Source organism: Eretmochelys imbricata, chromosome 3, assembly GCF_965152235.1.
Source record: "Eretmochelys imbricata isolate rEreImb1 chromosome 3, rEreImb1.hap1, whole genome shotgun sequence".
In the NCBI taxonomy this organism is placed as follows: domain Eukaryota; kingdom Metazoa; phylum Chordata; order Testudines; family Cheloniidae; genus Eretmochelys; species Eretmochelys imbricata.
This window is the reverse complement of record NC_135574.1, coordinates 163,606,184-163,621,079: the sequence shown is the minus strand read 5'-3', so window position 1 is coordinate 163,621,079 and position 14,896 is coordinate 163,606,184. Positions and strand designations below refer to the sequence as shown.

Genomic DNA, 14,896 nt, shown 5'->3' with positions numbered 1-14,896 from the left:
TCAAACATGATCCAAAGCCCTAGTTATTTTGGTCAAATATTTGTATCTGCATTCTGCAATATTCTTGCTTAGCAATAACCCAGGGCTGCAATTACAGTGCACTTAAAATCCCCGTCATCTGTAAATTTGGGCCCTTAATGCCGAAGAAATTTAATATCTACTAAAAAGATATAAAAAAGGCCTCCAATAATACAGTACTTCAGAACCTGGCTTTTAATATGGCAAGATGCTTTTCGCAAGAGTGTAAAGTTGCTTTGAATGATAGAATATTCCACTTCAACAGCAGCAGCAGCAATTTACCAATTGTATGGTATTAGCGGTTAACCCTGTGTATTTTTGATTCAAAGCTACGCTACGAGTGTATGCGGGTGGGGGCGGAGGGAGAGTAACCCTGCCAACCCACTACCTGCTGCCTTCAAGCATTGCTTCCAAGTATGCCCTCTTCAGGAAAAAGTTAAGACTACTTTATTTTGATTATAGTGCTTTCCCCAGGCAGGATTTTTTATTTCAGTTCGAATCTTTAAACCCATTACATTTTCAGTGATGCATTTTTATATTTACAGTTGACATCTTCATAGAAGAATGAAACCTTTGAGCTACAGCTCTAAAGCATGAAGGTTGCCTGCAGTAAGTACTTAAATTATTTTACACCCAAATGGAGCCAGTTGTTTTTAGCTAAAATTTAATAAACCTTAAACCAATGACCTTTCTTTTACTGAAAGCTTAGACTTGTGAAAACGGACTTTCCAAAGAAACACATTTTGGCAAGCTAATACCAAACAAAGGGCTATTTAAAGCTGAATGCTTTGTCAATTTATCAGCTTGTGAACATTCCGTTCCTAAATTCCCCACTGCTGCTAAATGTATAGAACAGTGGTGCTTTGGTTAATCGAATACTATTGATTTGAGTGTGTCACAGTGATCTCATTGAGAGTAATCAATAATCATCCCAAATCAATCAATCTACTCGTGAACTATCATTTATCAAATCTGAATACACCAAAATTATTTGCAGGCATGAAAAAGAGAAAGGAAGCTAGAAATAACAGTAATAGAACTAAAACAAAAATAGAAAACCCAGTGAGGATAATAAGGTAAGATAAACTACCTGTTTGATCTTGTATTTAGCTGTGACACTGTAAGTACTTTTCCCAGGCTGAGGAAGAGCTCTGTGTAGCTTGAAACTTGTCTCTCTTACCAACAGAAGTTTGTCCAATAAAAGATGTTAGTCTGCCTGTCTTGTCTCTCTAATAATGTAAGCAACCATGTTCCCTCCATGCAGTGTCTGTAAATTGACGATGACTCACATTTTTCCTTGCAAATATGCCAGATTTACCCAGAGTAAATTTTCAGATACATTTTCTCTCTCGGATGTGAAAATACACACCAAGGCAGAGCATCAGTCGGTCACAGTAGTAAATGCTCAGGCATCATTTTATAAAAATAGTATTATGAACTGAATTTCAAATGTGTCTCACTGGTAGCTTCAAAAAGAACAAGACGTATATGTTGGAATACAAAGCAACTTCACCTTTAAGTTTAGCAATGGCATCTAAAAGGACGGGAAAGGATAAAAATACCGAATTTCTCTACAGAATGCATGAAATAGCTGTACCCACTTATCAAAAGAGCTGTTATTGTTGCTGAAGGCTCCTTTCTCCACATATTCACCTGTAATTTAGTCAAGGTAATAAATCCTTCCATTCATTATAGCCCCTCAGACGGACCCTCCTATTTAATTCAAATGGAAAAAGGCACAAAGTGTCTAAAACATTTACTTTTGCTAATGTAGAAGTGTTGGCATTTTACTTCATTCCCGATAAGCCGGTGCCAGTGGAAGTGATTATTCTTTTCTTATTCAAAGCATATCAGCAGTTTGAAAGCACTCTCAATCTTATCAGGAGTATGAACAGCACAGTTACTGAAAACAGTTTGTACTGCTCCTCTCTCTTTCTGCCAGGCTATCAGATAAACCCAGCTAACTAACTGTATTTACACACAATCAAACATAAGCTGTGTCTTCGATGCACTGTAGCCTCCTGATTCTAGCATGCCATAGGTTTTCTGCTTGACATTAGTGTAACAAAAATACCAGCAGTGAGTCTTCCTGACTGACAACAATTTTAAAGAAAAGTATAAAAGCATACAGCTAAAATACAACATAAAAAGGATTGAGGGGAAATAGGAGAAGTTGAAAATGAACGTTTTTGAAGTAATAAACCAGTACAGAGCACCTCCTGCTAAACACCACATGGACATTTAAGTCCAGCAGCTATTTGGGAAACAGCATACAAGTGCTGAGACAAAAATCTATTTGAAAATTTTTTTGGCTTACTAATTATTTATTTGCATTTTATCCTTTTATTTATTTATTCTCTCTTTCTTTCTAGTAGCTACCTATAATTGTAGAAAAAACTGCAATGATTTGTGAAGAGGCACTTAAGCACCTTTACCATCTCAGGCTGCAGATGGAAGATTGAAACCAAGACTGACACTCGTGATGATCCAACCTTAGTTTTCCTGTTGAATTTGTTAAAATACTCATAAAATGCAAACTGAAGATTTTTTAAAAAGTATCTCACAGAATATTGATATTTTTACTGGTAAATACACAGTAGATCTTTTATTATAATTTCTGTTTCAGAAAGGGAAATCCTGGTAAGATTTTGTTTGATTGTAAGGCACAGGACCCACATTTTTACAGGGCAAAATTCTCCTCTCACGTACAGTACATCAGTGTAAACTAGAGTATGTCCACTGAGTTCAATGGAGAATTTGGCCCAAGTTACTTTTAAAATGATAGGTACCATGTAGCAATTTAAAAATGAAATGTAAAGGTGGATTTATGTAAGGCATATAAGTATATAGACAGAGAGTTCGTGGAATTTTAGAAGACATTCTAAGTTTGTTTGAACAGTTGATTAATTACAAAATCCTCCCCTATGAAAGAATCTGCTGCTTAAGCTTTTGTCTATGAATGCACCCTCTTCCCACAGCCACCCACTGACTTTTGCTGAATACCTCTGATAAATCAGAAACGGGCAGGCCCATACCACCACCTGAGCCCATCTCGTGCTTCTGTCTGGACTCCTGGAACTGAATGAGCCATCCCCTAGATTTGTAGGAGAACAATGAGATGAATTAAGCCAAGTGTGCAATGCTGTGTAATTCAACCAATTGTTGCTTCTCCATCTGTGACACCACGGCCCCATGATTGATGGGACAGGTGTCATTCATACTAATGTAAACCACTGACAGTGGCAGCCCAGCTCTTAATATGACCCAGCACCAACTGTACACAATCAACTCCTGATAGAAGAATGATGTGGTGCCCATAAGCCTTTATTCAGTTATCAGGAATTCTGGGTTTACCCCTTTATTGCTCATGGGAACAGTTGGTTAAAGACATGGCATTTCATGCCACTTCAAAACATCTGATCTGTCCCAATAGGTTAACGGCTGCTATGAGAACATTGCCAGCAAATTCTTTCACTGCTGCAAAAATGAATATAATTTAGTAGTGGAAATCTTAGATTCATGGCCCATTAAACAACTATAGTTAAAAAATCTTTTGCTATTTAATTTTTTTTGAGAATTTCACTAAAAATTGTTTTGACAGCGATTCCCATTTGCTTGCTTTCAGAATTGTAACGAAAATGCCTTGGTTTAAAATGGCATTTACTTTTTATTTAGCATGTACTTTTACTGGCCACACTTTATTGCAGTAAAGTGATCGAATTGTTTCACTAATCAACGACCACCAGCTATCCAAAATTAATTCCTCTGACAATTATTTTAGCCATGACACTTGTCAGCCAACTGTACCAGGAACTATTTAAGGAAGAAAACAGCAGCTTTAACATAAAGGACCAGAACACTTATCCTCTCCAAAAAGACTGAACCCTACAGCCAAGTTGAGGAAGATATTACAAAACAGTGAACTGGGGGAAGAGGGAGGAGGGGATTAAATGAAAGCAAATAACTATAAAATATAATGGTTCAGTCCTTTCTGTTGCATTTTCAATATGTGGAGAATTATGACCAAAAAACCTCAGCTGACTAAACTGGGTGGCTCTGCTAGGTTAAGAAGTGCATGATTTCACTATTACTTTAACTATTGTTTTTCATTTGGTTTTCCAGTTTTACATCTGCTTAAAAAGTTTCAGATGTGAGATATAAAAGTAGTTGTTTTCTCCATTTCTCCAAGAACATTTATGTAAACAAAACCAAAAAATGGGGGGAGGGGGAGAATCTGATGGATAAGGATGGATTTAATAAAACAAGCCGCCTCCTCTGCCCCTCCCCACCCAACCCTTCATTGGGAAAGAATGTAACTAGTGCTCAGGGGCAAGTCAGCAGCTTCATTTCACATGGACTTTTTCATTACATTTGTCAGTATGGGTACATCTGCAAGATTTTAATGGGATGAAGTATGATTTTAGGTTGTCCAATTTCTGGCTGTTTTTTGGGGGGGGGGGGGTTGGACTATGTTCGAAATAAGCATCAGCAAATCATCAACATCTTCTCATTCTAACTAGCTACATCCATCAATCTCTGATCACACCTATTAGAATCTCTTTGTAGCCCACAGTACATCTTGCGACAGCTTGACCAGTTGTTTAAGGAAAGGGTGTGTGATGGAGCAAAGCTAAATCGACACATCTGTGATACTTCTGACACCCCCCAGCATGGCTAATATTAATTTGTTTTCTTTGGCTAGGTAAGTGCTGCCAAAACACATTATATATGGTATGCAGTTCCAATCAAAATGATGAAAAGGAGATGTGCAATTTTGTTTCACTCAAAGCAACATGAAAAGACAGAGGAATAAGAGATGCAAGGGATTATTACAAAGCATAGTCTAGAGACTAAAAGTATTCTGTTTTAAAGTTTGGCTTCAGAATACAACCCTTTATCCAACTACGTCTATCCCACCTATAAAAAAACCTCTGCTGAGATTTTTTTTTTTTTTAAGATTTTTACTTGAAAAAATGAATAGTTTCAGTAAAATACATGACCACATGCCTAAGTAAATGTGCACAGTTCTACGCAAAGATATTATAAACTGATTCATTAGATTGGGGGAAAGTAATCTCTGTTTAATAATCCCGGGCCATACTAAATTACTGCAGTATATTGATGAACCACTCCACAATTACATGTATAATGTCCTGTTTTACAGGGTGTGTCATGGAGAAGATACGACGTACATTTTTAATAGTTAAATTTTTTTGTTTTCATATTTGTTTGATACAAATCAGATAGGGTGCATACAAATTACTTTTCAAGGAAATTCTACATAAATGTTGCCCAAATCTAAAATCCTATCTGTCTCAAGATCAGAAATCAAGCAGAAAAATTGTACATTTGTCACATACTGAGTAAAACAGCACCCACCCCCACCTAATTCTAAAAGTTTCATTAGTAAATGATCTGTACAGGACACCAGCAGCAGAGATTTAATGCTGCACCAGATGAAATAAAGTTCAGCTTCATAATACAGAAAGATAATTAAAAGAACTTATTGGGAAAGGTAAGACTCCCAGTAACACTAACCTACTCAATAGAGCAATGGGGAGGAAAGATACACTTGGTTGTTGCAAAGGAAGCAAAAACAGAATAATGTAATGATATTCCATGATTACATAAACAAATAAGGCTAAGAGGTTTAAATCTTTCAGAATGCTACAAAAATATGAGTCGTTTTAAGGAGCACACATCATCAAAAGGCAGTGGTTTATATCTATTGCATCTGAATTATTCTGCAGAGTACTACAGAAATGGAAAAATACCATCCCTGTAAGAAATAAAGGGAGAGCACACATGATCCCGCAAAAGCACAATTCAGTTTGAAAACAATGTTTTGCATTAATGTATCATTATACTTTTACCTTTTGCCAAGAGCAATTTAAAACATTTACCAAAGGATGATTTTTTTTATATTTTTTATTACTTTTTGGGGGGTGAGGTGGAGTTGAAGGAAATTAAAATTGAATCTATATTTTATATAGGTTTCTAAAGGCATCAGGCTTTACATTAAAAAGGATATGTACTTTTTTCTATAAAAAGAATTATATTTTAATAAAAACAATACCACGTCAGAGGAAGTGTGCTTTTACAGTGAATTTTTTGATAAAAATTACAGGAATGCCCCTAAATATTATTACTTATGTAAATTATTAGGAAGTTCAAATTATTTATATAAAAGGGTGGCATATTCTATAGAAACAATATTAATGCAAAAACTAGAAATGTTGGAATCTACGAAGAATCTGACAAATAAAATCGGAAGCAAGAACTTCAATATTTACATTGTTCTATATTCAGCTAACTCCCTCTTCTAGGATAAGCAAAACCAATAGATCAGGCAAAAAATTCTTGGAAAGGTAACTGAATGCAGAAAAGTTGAGAGTGATCTTTGTGTGTGTACTATATATACACATACTACATACAATGTATGACTGTAGCATGCACACATGTGTGACACAATCTGTTGTATGTAGACTGATAATTGATTTATACATATAAATAAATGTATATCTGCGTGTGATTACATCAGTCATGTCTAAAAGTAAAAGAAGATGTACGAAATGTAAAAGAACATGAAATAAGTGGAATGTCAAGCTGCAGAGACTGTTGGTGTCATCCCTGCACTATCAAACATACACATGAGTATGACTGGAGACAGAGAGGCTAAATATTTCACTGTCAGAGCATGTCGAGAAGTGCAATTCATTTTTCTTTCATGTGCTTTAGGACAATGACAATTTAATACAAGACTAGTGGATGTAAAAGAGATAAAAACTGAACAAACTGGCCCAGCATAATCACAGATTTCCTCTAGAGAGCTTGCTAGCATGAGGCTCATATGCACTTGTAACATATCAACGTTTTATTGTTTCTTTCCTCCATGAATCTGCTATGAAGCAAGAATTCATAGCAATGCTTATCTCATGACAGAGATTACTTTCAACTTCAGTAGGGACATTGACCAAGAGCTCTGTCCAAATGTATTATCTCTATCCTAAGCATTATAATGACTGATATAATATTAGCAAAATTTACTAATAATTGGGGCCATTTGTTTGAAGGATCTATCAGATGTGTTAATAAGTTCATTCTTACTTATACTTGCAATGTGGTGAAAACAGCACTCCAAATGTCAAGGGTCACTGTCCTTTAGAAATATTCACTAAAATAGCTTTATCATATTTAATCACACTGTTGAAAAATATTAGGATTTAATATCATATTTTCACTGTATAATCTGTGATATGTGCTGTACAATATTAGCTTATATAGCTTTAAGAAATGTGGGCATACTATAGCTGCTATATACTCTCCACAAAGTATGCTTTGAGTATTGTTAAATATAATCATAGACAAGTTACCTTCTGTATTTGATGAATAGCACCATGTATTTGAAATTAATTGCAAAAGTAGGGCTTGGCTAATGAGGCAGTCCTTATCTTTTCTCAGCAGTGCAAGCACAAGTATTTTTCTGCTGGCTCAATATTTTCTTTTAAATGCCCAAAGTGCTATTAGCTAAGTTGAAATCTGATTAAAACAACAAAACCAACACCCGAACTGTCACAACGGTCCAGCGCGGCTCCAGGAAGTGAAGGCTAAGACTAGTTCTATTCCATGTATTTTGCATGTGTTTTTGAAAATAATAATTAAATAAATAATTCCTATCGCTTCTCTCTATTGCTTCCATTCCCATTAGCATCTCTGAAAACACTTTTCCAAGAGTGGAAGTATTCCTTAGTGTAGAATTATAGGTACAGTGCCTTCTATACATCTAGGCTTTAGTGAAATAAATCTATAAAAGGTCTTAAAACATAGGGCTCTTCAAAAAAGGACAGCATGCCATGAAAAAGAAAAAAAACAGTGGAGAAAATTATCAGCCATTCAAGAGAATTAATGGATATCCACAAGGGCTTTGCTAATAACATGGGTTAATTACCACTGCAACGCACCAGGATCAGTAAATAAAAGAGCACAACCATAAACACATTAAAATGAGCAACCATCACTAAAAGAGGGGCCAGCCCCAGTAAATGGAAAGCTGTCAAAGAGCCATTTCAGAACAAGCCCTCTACACTTTCCGTAGGATTTGAAAACTTGCCAAAGAAGTCTATGAAACACAAAAAACAAAACTTAAAAGCAAAAACAAAAAAGGAAACATGGAAGAAGGCCCATTTGCTGTCCAAGGAGAGAACACAAAAGGAATCTATTCATTCAGACACACTTTTGGGCTTACTTCATACCAGAAAGCTTGGTTCTACATTGTGTACTTGGTATGGCAGCTGAAACCCTATAGTTTTTGGAGTTGAACGCTAACTGTTTGCTTTATTTTTTAAAAAGGTTAAGATAACTAAGGCCTTTAATATGTGAGGTTACAAAACCTCCACCTGGAAGAAAGTAACTATAGAGTGAAGTCGGTTGTTATTTCCCACCAATTGATGAAGAAATGTTCTATAGTCCACCCTTCCCCCACCTTCACAAATCGCAGGTATTTCCAGATCAAATTCTTTGGAAATAAGAGCTATTTCAAAATATTTTGATGGGGGAAGAATGAAACTAAGACAAACTCTCTCTCAGATATAGATATAGATACACACACACACAAACATGTATTATATAAGTAAACACACAAACCATTCCCAGATTGAAACATGATACTTTTTATTAAAATAACATGAAATATGTACACTGGCTATTATCGTATTAAAGTTTTTTTTTTTTTTTTTTTTACTGTATGTGACTCCAGACTAGATCCACTTTCATTATCTAAATTACACCTCTCTTACTGCTCATAATTTGTGCATTTTATTTCTCAGACTGTAGAATCAAATAAAAATCCATGCAACATTGTAACAGCCACATTTGTTTCTTTTTAATTAAATTATTTTGCATATTTTTGAATGGGGGAAGTAGGGAAGGGGTCGAGGGGTTCAAATTCATGACAGATAGAGTGAACCACAAAGGGCAAATGTACACAGTGCACAGAAGCTATCTGGAGTCACAAATCTATTCAGTTTTCTATGTTTGGCACTCAGAGATCATGTTTAAATTTACTAAACTAGTTCCTCCCCCTCCTCCCCTTCTTTGCAGTGTTTCAATTGCCTTTCCTTCTTCCAACAGCTGTGACAACTGTTAAAACAGTCAGTAAAATTAAGTCCGCTCTATAATCCTGTAGTCAATGTTACATTTTAATCAGAGGTTGTAGGACATTTCATGTTATGAGCACAATGATTAATTTAGAATGATTAAACTGACACATATGTCAAAATGAGCAGATATATTTATTGCCTCTGTTAGGTTATTAACTATTATTATTAATTATTAGTATTATTATTACTGCTGAAAAGCAAAATCCAAGGTTGCAGATGGCTTTAAGTTATTGCATTCTTTAACATGCTCTGCCTTAAAATCAAAGCATACCTAGTGATGGTCAGACAGATGTCTGTGCACTCCCAAAATGTTTTGTCAATTTTTAGCATGGATCCTCCGCTACACAATAATTACTGTAGAAACTGTCCACTTGTAGAAATGTTTATTTCATCTGTATAGCTCTCTCTGTGGTTTCCTGTGCATGTGCACATGACAGCATACAGTCAAAATATAACTACTATGAATATTGATAGTTCTGGGGTTTATTAATTGAGACAGAGACAGATGTGTTTCTGAGCATTAGATATTTCTGTCTGTCCACTCAACCACACACCCATCATACCCTACATCCGGAAAGTAAATTGGATTGTTTTAAGAAGACTTTTAGTTGAGCCAAAGGGGAGTGGGGGGGAAGAATTAGTTTAAATCTTGCAGCAGAGCCAAAAAGACATGTGCCCTGATTTCATTTAAATGCATCTACTTTAAGAAGCTTATCTAAACTAATCATTCAAATTAGCTGTAAGAAGGTAAATTCAGGAAAGCTCCTTTAAAAAAGAACTTCTTCCTATCTTTAATTTTTTTTTTAATTATTTTCTACAGAAAATTTAAAACATTAAGTGAAAGCTATGGCCATTGCATTCTTACACTATACAGCAGCTCACTGAGCACTGACCTATAAATCATATCTTAGTGGGCATCCTACCTTTATTTATTCTCATTTATTTACCTCTGCAGTTTTATAGGGGCTTCTTCCCTCTCTCACCTCGAACTGTTTTCCCATTGGCAAGTCTATTTACTGCTGTACTCTTTAGTTCCTATGTTATATCACCAACATACAGCCACTGTAAGTCACTTTCCATCTCTGGCTTAATTACAAATAGCAATGCAATATGCAGACACTAAGGACAGCTAGTGGGCATCTACCTATAATACATTGTCACCTCTCTATACAGCCTTGCTACACAGTATATCTAGGGCTATATTTACTATTAGCATTTTTTCTTCAGTATTACAACACTCATTGCTAGCGTAATATGAAGGCACAGCAAAATAACTAGCTCGACATAAAGAAAAATGAATCAACGACAGGTCCCATGATATACTAATATTTAATCCTCAGTATACATTGCAATCAAGTTTATAAGCTACTCATCAGCAATAGAATGCCAGATTTTGTTTGGGTTTTCTGCTTTTTATCTCAGAGAGTCCAAGTATGTATACCTGCATGTATACAAAACTAGGTAGTTAATAGGTACAGATGAAACAACTATATATTATATATAAAATACATTAAAAAGTAATTTATTGTCTTTTGGAGGAAAAAAAACAACAAAATAAAACAAAACAGACTAGCTGGAACAAATGTACTTCATTCCACCAGTTCTCTATTAAAGTACAAAACATTAAAAACCAGTTTGGTTCTTTTCTTCCCCAGTATTTTCTTCTCCTTTATTAAAAGGCACATAATTCCCTTGTTACTAAATACACTGATTTGTCAGTGAAGTGCTGGTTGAACAGTATTTTAGACCTGAACTGCGGAAGGCTAGTTGTGAATATTCATCCTTAAAGAGGTATTAGCAGTTCTGTTATTTTCCCTCTAACTCTGCATAGACAGAAATGACAGGGAGACCAAAATATCTGTCTTACTGAAAATACATGAGAGGCACTAATACAAATCATTTTTTGTAATATATTATTTTTAAACCTTTTTTCTCTGGGAAAAATGTGTCCTATTCCAAGACTTATTTTAACAATTCACTAAGCATTTGTGCCAAGTGCCTATTATTAGTACCTGAATAAGAAGTGACTGTCACACAGCTGTTTTACTGACAGTCACAGGGCTTTGACTCAAAGGTAACATTGTAGTCGGAGAACAATTCTCCACTTACTGAATTAGCAGATCACCCTCAGCACAAAAAAGACAAGACAGACACAAACGACCATTCATGCACACAGAAGCCACAGAGCACTACCTGAATCAATGTTTACATTTTTTCATTTAAAAAAAAGAACAAAAAAAGAAAGGAAGAAAGGTACCTACTCTTCTTCGTAGTGAAGGGAAAAAGATTCAGGAAGGCAAAGTTCTACCGAATCCATGTGCGCTCGGCAACCATTATTTGTGCACCCCAGCAATAAATCAAAGTTTCCTTGACAGAGCACAGTGCAATTAACACAAATGTTCTCCTGGTGACAAGCCTATAGGCACAGCCAGTTGGGACCAAAAGCTCTCACACTCTCCTAATCAAGGACTTAAAGCCCCGATTGGAGCTTATTAATATGAAGTAGGGCTTTACATATGCAGTCCCACTGGCCCAGACAGATACTGGATTGGTAGCACATTAGCCAATCAGATGTGAGGAGAACAGAGGCTGCACAGATTGAGAAGAGCCAGGCAGGTAGACAGGGGTGGAGAAACTGAAAGAGACTGAAAACTGAGAGTAGGGAGTTAATAAAAAGAAATTTAAATGCTACCAATATTTTCTAAGGGGCTACAAAGAAAAACTAATTAGCATAACTCTCTAGGCACTAGATGTTTTCTGTAACTTAAAACACTGTTAACCAGATACCTTGAATGGAAGAAATACATGCAGATTCTCAGTTAATGTTGTGAAGAATTCATCATAAGGTAGAGAACTAAGTTTGTGCTGCCATTGTCTGTTTATTCCACTGTTGTTGTTGGGGGAGGAGGGGATTGCTGGGGTGGGGGGAGAGGGTTTAAGTGCTTTTGCTTTTTTTTCCATGCATAAATGATTTTTTTATCTTCTAATTTTTCTGGTACATACTGAACACCTAACCTCAAAATTAATTGTTCTAAAGATTCTGGGTACTTGAACTTTTAACTGTAAGTTTGCATTGTCAATTTTTTAAATATATATTTAGAACTGAAAATCTCATTCAGTACAGACTTGACAGAAAAACTACACTTTAAAAATGAATCTGTTTTAACAGCACAGGTGCACACATTGAGAGCACACACGTGTACATATACCTATAGTATAAGTATATTAATATGAGCATATTTAACACAGCTACAAATGCAAAACATTTAGATGTTGTTCATAAACAGAAGGAAAAGCTCCTGCACTGATCAATTTCTTCTGTAACTGTGCAGGGATTATAATGGACTAAACTCAGCCTGTTTCATTTTACTAAGATCAGATCAGACTGCATTCTGGTGGGTCTGCATACCCCTGCAGGTTTTTTTTAAATTTATTTTTAAAGCAAATTTTACCAAACTGGAAAGAAAGTAAATATGTCAAACTCATTACTTGTATATATGCCATTGCCTACATAATCATCTTTGAACCCAGTTGCTCCAAACTATTTGCTTTTATAAGTCATAGTCATCCACCTCATAAAGAAAACTCATTGAATAAACCAACGTTAAGCAAGTGATCATACACAAAATCAGACACCGTTTACACTGAAAACACAATTTTTAAAAGGAGCAGCTGAAAAATGGGGGTATGATAAATTTTCCTCAAAAGCTACTGTTTATTATTAACATTACAGCTAAAATATACGTATTTTTTGGTTTCAGAGAAAGGGTTTTTTTCTACCAACCTGCAGTGGAAATAAATACCAGCTATTTATGACAAGGAGATAACTGCTACCTTCTTAAGAGTGGAGGACCCCCAATTTTTTATAATTCAGCTCTAGTGTGCACAAATCTTTTGTGACTGGAGTCCTACATGATGCAAATGACATAATCTTTAAGATCAAAACAAACCAATGCACACCCTCAGAATGCATTCACAAATGGGAACACAAATGCCCTCTTCAAATCTATTACACAGGTTTCGGGGGAAATAAACCCCAGAAATTAAGTCCAAAAAATATAAATGCAATAGACATGTTTGAAGCTCTTTGTGACAGAGAGTGATTTCCAGTGTAATGTATTTAACCAGATGTAAAGGATGGACCTGCTCCTTACATATGCGGCATAAAACACATGCAAGTTTAAGGATCAGACTTCACACAGCAAAACTATGGCTCTCACTACTGTATAAAAGCAGTAGTAAAAGCTTAATTACCAGTAGCATTATGCTGTCTATATTGTTAAATGTGAACTCTGTAATTAAGATGTAAATTTGGTTGTGAGCAGTGAATTAAAAGAGGTCTGAAACGTAGAGTAAAGCCCAAGCATTCTGCAGACACACCATACAGACAAAAAAAAATTAGTTTTTAATCAAATGTTGAAATGAGGAATTTCATCATTTTACAGCATTAAAACTCCTTATTAAAAAAGCACTTTGATAAAAGAAATGCTGTGGATGTGGGAACCAAATCAGCACTTGAAAATTAAATATTTATTCTATGCTATAGGAATCTTGATTTCCATATAAATCCAAAGTCCAAATCCCTCTAACTGGTTTATTCATGCACATCAACAACAACAGATAAACCAATAAATGTCTTTAGTTTAAATGTATAACTTTAAATATACATATACACTCACTATAAAGAAGCTATTTTCTAACTATACCGGCATTTGGGTTTGAAATTCCTTCAGACCCTGTACCTGTGTGTGTTTTATTATTAAAAAATAATCCATGAAGGATCTATATATATGAGTAATTTGATACAAGTCATTTTTAAAGTATCATCATTTTTCCAGGAACATATATCATTTGAAATATGATTATTAAGCCATCTTAAACCTTATCAGACCAAAATTTACCTCATGTTTACTTTTGTTCATTATCTTTTAGACTGTATATTTATACTCAGCAGCTGAAAATCTGACAGTCTATTGCCTTCTCTTGTGGTCTGTCTTCCATCCTTTTCATGTCCATATAGTTTCCACTACCCCTTTGCTTTCCCCCCTATCCAATCTTTCTCACCCCCTATTAACCATCACTACCTTTCCACCAACCATCTTTCATCCAGGCAAGCAGCTGCCTTCACTGCCGTGCTGCTCCTTAGATGACCAGAAACACAGTGCTGTACTTTACGTGTTGATAAACAAAGCAGTTGGCTTCCTCCCCTGGGACTGAAAGTGCCACCTCCACCAGGCCAGGGTCTGGAATTCCAACTACATTCCTGAACTTCGGTTTTCCCAGTTACCGTTCAGCTAAAAAAAAAAAAATGGATACGACAGCAGATAACTGGGGCAAGTGTGTAGTTAAGTTTTCTCAGTAAACTTTCTTGCACCACAGTTGAAATAAATAAAAAGCACGGGGGGGGGGGGGAATACAATCAAGGCAGACACTGGTTTACAGAATTTCAGCAGAGGATATGGATTAAGAACACAGACGCATATACACACACGCGCGTCTGAACTAATTTATCACAATCTACAGTGCAAAATCTTACCACAAGGAGTATACAAAACACAGCAGAAATGGAATCAAAGAGAAAGAAGGGGGAGGGGGAGAAACTGTCATGAGTGCCTGCACCGGTCAATGAGAATTACTGTGCAGTGTTTGCATCTCCACATCTCTCTGCGCGTATAATTGTCCCTACGTACAGAACAGAACATCTTTAAGCATCTTCACAC

The 14,896-nt window shown here is 35.7% G+C and overlaps 1 protein-coding gene across 2 annotated transcripts in view; it reads right to left on the bottom strand.

Moving 5' to 3' along the window:
* The window catches only part of ESRRG (estrogen related receptor gamma), a 437,341-nt gene that overhangs the window by 184,313 nt on the left and 238,132 nt on the right, over positions 1–14,896 (bottom strand). Inside the window, exon 1 of one of the 2 annotated variants that reach the window (XM_077811940.1) lies at positions 11,438–11,493. The exons of the other annotated variant lie outside the window; for it this stretch is intronic. Within the exon in view, the coding sequence (XP_077668066.1) occupies positions 11,438–11,493 (56 nt within the window). Of the gene's footprint in view, positions 1–11,437; positions 11,494–14,896 lie in introns of those variants that run through there. 2 annotated transcript variants of the gene reach the window in all.